We start from the raw sequence: 9,858 nt of genomic DNA on the forward strand, positions 1-9,858 counted from the left end.
GGGAATTTTTAAACATGAAATTAAATGTGGCATAACAATCATGGTATATGCTTCCAAAAAATTCAGTTACACACTAAACCAAAACACAACATATGTATGTAATAATTGTGCCAATCATAAATAATCTTTCTATTTCTTAAGTACAGTATATTAAAGAACAACAAACCTTCTCGACTGCATGGTCCTGCCAGGGAACAGAGAACCAAACATGCTGGTTGCTCCTACAGATCCACTACGAAATTTAGCCTCGGCTCCTGGGGCCGCATTATACAGCCTTCCCCCATTACCGAGACCTGAAAAATTATCCAAAATACATCATTACTATCAAATCCAAAAGTAAATTAAATTAAATTGTACTTTGCACTAAAATTTTTTATGAGAAATAACTTAACAATGAGGCATATTTCCAATTAACACGAAGGCAAATTTATACTTAAAATTTAATTTAACTACTTTTTTATGGCACACTGACACAATTTAGGTCATAGGGCTCCGAAATAGGAAAGATCTTTTTGGTTAATCTTAAGTGGTACAAATTTATAAAGCAACACAAGGGGTCAAAACCACCTCACCTGCCTGAGCTAAGAAATGTAGACTCCAGTATTCTGAACCTATTTAGTCACCTTACGATCATGCAGTGATAAATCGTGGCTGCAATTCTTATCTTAAAGGCAATCCCCTCAGCCACAAGGGGGACACAGGCTACGCTGATATTTAAGTGACTTAGGACTATCACACAATAATTACCAGAAAGGGGTGGAGTCATGGACTGTCCAGGTTGAACAAGACCCATAGGTCCAGCAGGTGAACCAAGGTTGCCCAGGGAACCATAATACTGATTGATAGGGGTCATCTGCCGTGCCTTGAAGTCCAAGGAGTCACGTCTCTGACCACTTCCTAGGCCTGGTATAAATGAAATATATCAAAACATTAATTTATTAGGTTACAAGTGTTTAAATCATACTTTGTTAATAATCAGTCAAGTTTCAAACAGTTTTTAATAATATCTTAATTAGAGTTCATTCGAAACAGTGGCACACTAACATCTTTGAACTGAGTAACAAACTCAAACCTAAAGTCACTTTGTTCACTTGAAACTGTCTACAGATGGCGAAACTTCTTTAGTAGATCTACTTAATACAAAAATTTAATCGAGTACTGCAGTGCCCGATAGATTTCACTGCTATTTAGTTTTGGTTGGGTTCAACGTCGCACTAACATAGTAAAGGTCATATAATGACTTTTCAGCTTTTCTGATGGAGGGAGACCTCAGGTGCCCCTCCGTGCATTATTTCAGACACCTGCTGAGTTAGAGTAGACCTTCAAAACAAGATTTGAACACCTATTATTTGTCAATAAAGGAAAAACATATCTTCAAAGTATATATACCAAAGTCACTGGATCCTATGGACCCCTGCATGCTGGATCCAAGACCTCCAAGGCCACTGTTACCATAGTTACTCTGTTGATTGAGACCGGTACTGATTGGTGTGAAAAGACTAGAAGAAACTTGTGTGTAACCCATGCTACTCGACTGGCTGTATCCTGTCATGTAAAATACACTGTCAATTAACCTACTATCCCTTATTCTAACTCATTTATGTTTTTGTATTTTTTAATTAATTCATTTAGGGGTGGGTGTTCAGTTTAATACTATTTCAGGCACAAACGGGCACCTGTGTAGAACCACTGACGTTCCACAAGCTAGCTGGATAAATTCCTAGCATGAAGAATCCCAAGAGACTGGTGCAGCTCAAACCTACAGACTTAACAGGCAAGTGGTTTAAAGTCAATAACCTTAGCCACTTGGCCAGAGACACCCTTAACTCATTTATGTAACTTGCAAGATTGTACCCTGCATCTTAAACTTGACCTTTAATACAGCTCACTATATTTTCTATACTGATTTAGATGTTATTATCTAATCACATTTGTCAATTTAATTTTTCAGAGGCAGTCACTTTTAGTTTTATTACATAAACTAGAATGTTTTCTGTAAGTTTTAAGGCGGCCTATAATGCAGTTGAGACAGTCAGCTGCCTCAGATCTTAACAACAACCTTATTAACAACATTACCTAAACTTTTCTTCAACACTGTGTCACTTTCTTGAAATTAAAATACCAATGGCATCATAATATACTAGCCAAGCTAGGTTTTATTCATTGTACACACACTGTGTACTCCCATAAGAGGTGTCAAATATTGATAATCATTTGCCATTTCTTCATATAAATTCTACATATTTGAGGGAAAAAGGCAGCAGCTAAGTTTTATTTAATTAACATGTGGAATCAAGTCAGGTGAGTCAAATACATCCCAACATTTGCTATTTGTCGAATAATCAATTAAGTAAAATTGGACCAGATTATAAAACCACTGACAAAATTCTCTATATCTATAATTTCCAAATTTATTTATCTCATCAAAAAATATAAGGAGTGAAATGTAAACAATTATTAAATTACCCCCTTTACAACTCTGATGTTTCAACAAGCTAATAGGACAACCTTAGTTTTAGATGCGAATAATACAATGAACATGTATAAACAATTTTGACTCTTCTTCCTTGCTTACCAGTAGTTAAGAAACATACCCATGTGACAAGTGCAGACCAAGATTGGCTTGCGCATCCCTGACCACCTGATTATGGTCTGCACTGTCTGCTTTTCAGCCATTACATATTTTTTTAAAACATTTTCCCTAAAAATGATGGGTATAGTCCAGATTGTAAAGTGGACAAGTGTAAGTAATATAGTTAGCTCAATAATAAGGAGGCATAAGTTTAAACATTACAGCATCATTATATACTAGCCAAGCTAGGTTTTATTCAGTGTACACACACTGTGCACTCCCATAAGAGGTGTCAAATATTAATAATCATTTGCTGTAATTTGAGTAACAATATGACTTTCTCATTTCTTATTGCATGCCCAGCCCCTTACTTCTGCACTATATGCTTTAAACTTCCCCTTCCATAAAATTTATTCCTTTACGGCCACGAAAAAAATATTTTGATGGATCAGCGCTAAATGGATGTAACTCCTTCATTAAATTTGAGTGACAGGTGTTTGGCAACAAACCCTCGAAACATATTTTTCGACTTTCATTAAATGATAAAACAAACATATATTACGAATATCTCATCAAAGTATTATAAAACATGCTGTGTAACACCAAATGGAACACACCTAACACAGTACCTAGAAAACAACAAATAACAAAATACCCAAGAAAAACAACAGTAAAAGCATTCATCCTTACCAAGTGAGTTTTGTGGTGTGTTACTATTGCTACTTGAGAAAATGGGTGGGGTCGTGGGCATCTGCTGTGGTTGGGTTGTGAGTAGCCGTAGCGGATTACTGCCAATATTCGGGGCGCCACCTGTTAGTCAACAAAGAAAATACAACGGTTTGTTAGTTTTTGGGTCACAATACTTAGGCAACCAATAAAAATCCTTTTTTTCAACAACAAATACTGGTTCAAACTGGTCGAAAAAGGATATGTTATTAAACGAAAAATTAAAATAATAAACCACATCTGGAATTATAAACCATTTTCCAATAGTGTTAGTAGCTTAGTGTTAACTTTAATCGGAAATCATGCTTGGTAGATAAAACCAAATCACATGCAAAAGGTCGAAAAATAAATAGTGTTGCTTCCCTTCCAGCTATCTACCCACAAATATCAAATATACCTAAAAATTTAACTGCCGAACAAATGAAATTCTGACAGAAATATTTTCTTTTTATAAATCAAAACAATTATTTCTACGAAGCTTCTTCTGATCTTCTCATAACCATATGAGCCAGGTCACGACAAAACCAACATAATGCGTTTGCGACCAGCATGGATCCAGACCAGCCTGCGCATCCATGCAGTCTGATCAGGATCCATGTTGTTCGTTATCATTTTTGCTACTTGTAATAGGGTTGGTAAGCGAACAGCAAGGATCCTGATCAGACTGCGCGGATGCGCAGGCTGGTCTGGATCCATGCTGGTTGCAAACGCACTATGTTGGTTTTGTCATGACAGGGCTCATATCAGGATCTGAATTAAACAGGGCTGCCAACAGCAAATTTCAAAATCAGCGGAAAATACGCCGGGGGTCAAGGGGGCTGCGCAAGCCCCCTTTGCAGGTCCAGGGCAGAGCCCTGGTGGGGGTTCAGGGGGCGAAGCTCCTGGATTCTGATGATTTGGTATGCCCTAAAATCAATTTCCTGGACTCTAAATTTGACAAATATCCGACATTTTGACGCATTTTGACAACAGACAAGTGCGACAATGTAAACTGTAATTTGATTGGTTATTCTAAAATAGAATGCCGGAAAAGACTCGATATGACCAATGAGAAAAGCGCTTACAGACGTACCATAGGCGGCTAGCGTAACAATAAAAGCCGAAGCGTGCCGGTTTTTGGGTAATGTATAAAATATGACGAATGAATTTATTGTCTTTGTCGAATTTACATCGATCTCAAAAATGACCCAGGAGCTCACGAAATGCGCGGATTTCCGCGGATCCGCGGAAAATCGGCAGCCCTGATTAAAATTACATTTAATGTCAGAATGAAAACTCAGCATGCAATTGTCCATTCAATTAAAGTCTCACCTCGAGGTCAGGAAAAATATCTAATTAATTTAACGAGTGTTTTAGGTATGTTTACTTACCTTGCTGATTACCAGCGGAAACAAGAACAGGTGCTGGAGATACTAGCCTCATAGAGGCACCACCCATACCTCTTGGATTGCCCATAACTAGCTGACCGTTCTGATCATAATAGGCTGGAGCCAGAATCTGATATTGTGCTCCTGAAAAATATATATACATAAATTATACATTAACAGAAAAAGCACACAAAAAATCGGCACGCCACAGCTGGGACTCAAACCACGAGTCTCTGGATTACCGGTCCTGTACGCTAACCACTACACCACAGCAGCAGTTGCATTTTCTCCATGCTAAATGACCTTATATATTTAAGTTATTTTTAATTTTTATGTGACATCATCACTTTTATCATCATTGCAGCGACTTTTTTTCTTTTATAAATAGTAAAAGTTTGTTGTTTCCACAATTATATGATCAATTCTTGAAATAGTTTTAACATAGAATGTCTCTGATAATTTACAAATGAATATTGCATGTTAATCAAACTTAATGTTATGCTGCTATTGACAAGTTGAGTTTTTATCAATGTTGATAATCCTGTGCATGTGCCATTTTCTCTTTTGGAAATAATCAAACACATTTTTATCATACAGGTAGTATGGAAGTTGTTTTTTTCCCGCAGATATATAGCTTCATACACCTTCAAATTGCAAATCAGACAATTGGCCATGCATACGAAGGACTGACAATTATACTGGACAGACAGACAGACAGTGCAGATTAAATGTCTCACCTCACTTAAGATTTCATTTAAATCAGACAAGTGGTTGTCTAGTCCAAGATAAATCAAGGACAAGATGGTACCAGACGGACAGACAGTACAATCACTATAATATACTTCCTTTTAGGGGTCATAAAAATCTAAAAAATATCGCTATGTAAAATGCATTCAAACCTTGTGCAGGCAACTGCTGTTGCATGGGCGTGCCAGAGTCGCTTTGCCCAGACGGCGTCAGGCGACCTGACCCTCCTCTCATCTGCTGAATTCCCTGTGGAGTCTGTTGCCCCTGGGTGGGGATGATGTTAGCAGGGTAAATGCCCCATGGTGTTTGTACACTATAATACTGAGGGTGAATTACTGTAGGGCCTGCTATAGATAAAATAAAACATTGCAGATGTTTCAACTGAAATTTGATCATAAAATTTAAACAATTCATTTTAATATTATCTTAATTTTTATTTTTTATCTGTTTCCAAAATTTCAAATAAAGCCAAACAATTAGTATATATTCATAAATGTTATATTGGTTTTTAGTCCAATTATCAATCTAAATAGAAACTAACACAAATGGACATTACAAATTGCAAATTTCATGGCAAAGGTGGACAAAAAAAACAAAAACAAGTAGGTTATTAGTGATAGAAAAATGTTTAATCCACCAATGATTTTATTTTTTTTTTATAAAACTATAAACTGTTAGTTTTAATGAACTTCCAATAATGTCATATACACAAGGAAGCATACTGAAGCAAACCTATTTCCAAAGCCAAGCACACCGTTCATTCTTTTAGCATATTTTAACCAAAAAATAAGCAGAATAACAATTAATGCATGTCTGTTACAGTAAATCTAATCACCTCTTTTTTTAACTAACATAATAATCAAGTTGAATTTAAAAACCTCATAGAAGATCGACTTATCCTTCCCCCACTTTTCTCTTTGGTTGGGTTTTACATCACACCAGGTCACCAGCTTTACAAGTGGAGGAAGACCTCATGTGCCTTGCTTTGCATTATTTCAGGCATGAACAGGTGCCCGAGTAGAACCACCAACTAATCCCATTTATAATAAGTTTCAAAATGATGTTGAGAAATGACATAACTGTCATTTCTTTAAATCCTTTTCAGAAGCAAAACAAAACAGTTCACTTTTTTCTTAAAGAAGCTGAAACAGGTTGCTGTTTTTTTTAAATATAACTGTTGGAAATATTTTTTTTGAAACCAAGGAAAATGTAGATTATTTTTAATTGGGAATGGGGGTCTATTTTTAGCAGCAGTAACAAAATTTACCTACAACCCAACAATAGGGTAAAGGCAATGATCAAGAGCTAGCACAAACCCATCCAATACTTAAGATTATAGTTAACAAGCATTTGATAGTATTGCGGGCAATACAGTAGTCCCCTACCGGTCCCTCAAAAAGTTCTTTAATTGTCATACACTCCTGTGTATTGCCATTTATAATGAATTTGAGGATGAAGTCTGTATTTGAAAATATCGACCACAAAACATAATAAATAAGTTTGTCTATATCACAGTAATGTGTTAAGTTTCCATGCTTAGTAAGGAAATTATGTTTATACAACCTTGTCATATTATTACGATGTGGGGATGTGGGATTTTAAAGTTGGAGTGAAAATACCAGTTTCTCAAAAAAAATCTAAGTTCAAGGGGGACATAATTCTGGAAATAGTCTTGCTAGAGTATTTAACCTTCTCAAAAATGTCGAGTGATAATAAGAAACATATATATGAAGTTTGAAGTAGATACATTAGGAAATAAAGAAGTTATTTAAAAAAGACAACATTTTTTCCCCTAAAAAATCTAAGTTCAAGGGAGGTAATACTGATATTTTTTGTGCTAGAGTTATAAACCTTGTCACATATGATGTGGTTGATGACCAGAAACTTATATTTAAAGTTTGAAGTAAACACCTTAAGAAATAAAGAACATATAGTGAAAAAGCTGAAAAATTTAAATCAGAAATCTTGAAATTCAGGCTATTTGTTGCCATAGCAACCAGATTTTTCAACATAGGAAGAAAAGAAAAAGATGTGCATAATCTCCAGACTGCCATCTACCCATATTTCAAGTTTCATAAAAATATTTTCAGTACTTTTTGAGTTATCACTGGATCCAGTTAATGTGTTAAATTTGCCATATTTTCAGACTATTTGTTGCCATAGCAACCAGAATTTTCAACATAGGAAGAAAAAAAAAAGACGTGCATAATCTCCAGACTGCCATCTAATCATATATCAAGTTTCATAAAAATATTTTCAGTACTTTTTGCGTTATCGCGGGATCCAGTTTTGTGGACGGACGGACTGACGGACTGACAGACAGACAGACAGACGGACGGACAGACGGACAGACGGACGGAGGGTAAACCTAAAGTCCCCTCCGGTTAAACCGGTAGGGGACTAATAAATGACAATAACAAGTGGGAAAGACAGGCATATTTGTAAACCAACTCCAACATGTACTAACAAAATTTTATAAAGTATAAAAAGAAAATAGTCCTCTTTTTTGTGTGTCCTAAATTAATGATAGACAGATATCCTAAAATATTTAATATTACAGAGGTAATGGTGTCATTTTGACTACAAGGGACAGCATATATCTACAGTTCTACAAAGCACAACACTACAAAATTGGTTACAGAGGTGTATAACTATTAATACGTTTATATATATGAACAATTCATATGACTGCACAGCTCAAATATAAATACAAGCGTATATGCACAACATTGTTTTGAATCTTTTTTTCATGTTAAATCTTTACTCACATTAATTATAATTTGAATATTAATAATAAGTTATTATTTTCATTATATTAATTTACATATTTATCAAATATTACTTAGTCTCAATACCAACAGGTACATAGAAATATTAAGATACTGAACACAGCTTTTCATTGCACACCTAGCCCTTACTTTTCCTATAACTGATCCCTATACCCCCTACATACTGTGTAAGTGGTTCAGTTACTGTTAGCAACGAGGAATTATTGGGGAATTTCGCGAAATTATGAAAACCTCTTAAATTTCCTCTAATGTAAATATCATCCAACCCATTATCAGTTTTCACTCTACCGCAAGATCGTGATTTGCTAATATTTCCACACGCAAAATGTCTGGAATTTTAAATTGGCTAACTTTTGGACACTTACAAGGTCTGATAATAATGGTACAATCAATGTTTATAAATTCTACTGAGCTGCACAGTCATGAATTGCAAACTATTGTCTGTGTGATTTCAATAACCTAAATGTGGCAATATATTCTTAAAGTCCCATTTCTCATTCAGTATTACTAATAATTTTAATCTTTCTTTCATAAAATAAGTTAAAATCGAAAAGATTAATGCTCCCAGGTTTTACTTATTACAAACTACTGATCATTTTTTCCTCTCCCATTAATTACCAAACTGATACACAATACCTTTCCTATATTTTTATTATTTTGAGGCTTGCTATTGAATGAATGGATGAAGTCGGACCTTTCAAGGTCACTGTTTTACAAAAACTATCCACCCTCGTTTGTACTTTTTAGAAATAGTTAACCCAAAGACCTGTCAATGTCTCCACTATAATATAATCAAATTTGCAGTGGGTTATTAATGTAAAGCTTTATCCAGGACACCAACTAATTGGTTACAGCACTGATAAATTCTTCCCAAATATGCGCTATGCGGTTGGTTGGTAGATTTAAATACATGTTTACATAATCTATTCACCACTTTTGAAGTTTATTGAAATCTTTTTTTTATATTTCTACAGTAATGAGCACAAGCTCTCTATGGCAACATTGAAATCACCTGACCTGCTAGCTGTATGCCGACCGTGTACGGGTCCTGGCTTAGCACATACGGTGTCGGAGTTATCGCGCCATTCATTCCTACAGACAAGGAGAAACAAAGTGGCAAAATAAACGTACACTGTAAGCCATGCACTCGAAAAAAATAATAAAAAACTGTATATCAGGAAATATCTACTTTAGCACTCGAATGAGTGTTTTGACCCCCCCCCCCCCCAAAAAAAAACCCAACTAGAATCGGTGATAAAAGTTTGACAAAAAGAGAAAAATCAGCAAATTTCAGGACCATTTGTAAAATCTTTCCATTAAAAAAAATTAACATTAAATAATCTTTCGTATATTGTGTAAATATTTCCCAGATATGTACAGTAAGTTATGGTAAAAAACAAGTAAGTCGTAAAATAACATCAATTCATGCAACATCAATGGTTTCCCATTCTTAGAAATCTTTTCAGAATTAAAATAATCCCAATAAAAAAACTATCTTTTTAAGGCACCTTTTGTTTTGTTTTCTTTTTCACCAGTTGCTAAAGTTCTGCTTTTTCAACATATCTTGTACAATGGAGTGAATACTTTCTTTTTCCACAGCTCTTTCCAAACAATTTTCAATTTGAACCCTTTTTTCCCAAGCTTGAATGAGACATGA

The 9,858-nt window shown here is 35.1% G+C and overlaps 1 protein-coding gene across 1 annotated transcript; it reads right to left on the reverse strand.

Annotated features, from left to right (window-relative positions):
• Positions 1-150: 150 nt before the first annotated feature.
• On the reverse strand, positions 151-9,293 carry LOC132717179 (pumilio homolog 1-like; the record flags this gene model as incomplete). The annotated part of the gene is given in 7 exon segments (XM_060700605.1): positions 151-293; positions 748-903; positions 1,390-1,545; positions 3,263-3,382; positions 4,669-4,809; positions 5,565-5,759; positions 9,219-9,293. Coding segments are annotated over 7 exon segments (986 nt in total), but the record flags the coding sequence as incomplete, so codon positions are not given.
• Positions 9,294-9,858: the final 565 nt, after the last annotated feature.

The sequence above is a fragment of the Ruditapes philippinarum genome, unplaced genomic scaffold, assembly GCF_026571515.1.
Source record: "Ruditapes philippinarum isolate M1 unplaced genomic scaffold, ASM2657151v2 ctg23140_1_1_1_1, whole genome shotgun sequence".
NCBI lineage: Eukaryota > Metazoa > Mollusca > Bivalvia > Venerida > Veneridae > Ruditapes > Ruditapes philippinarum.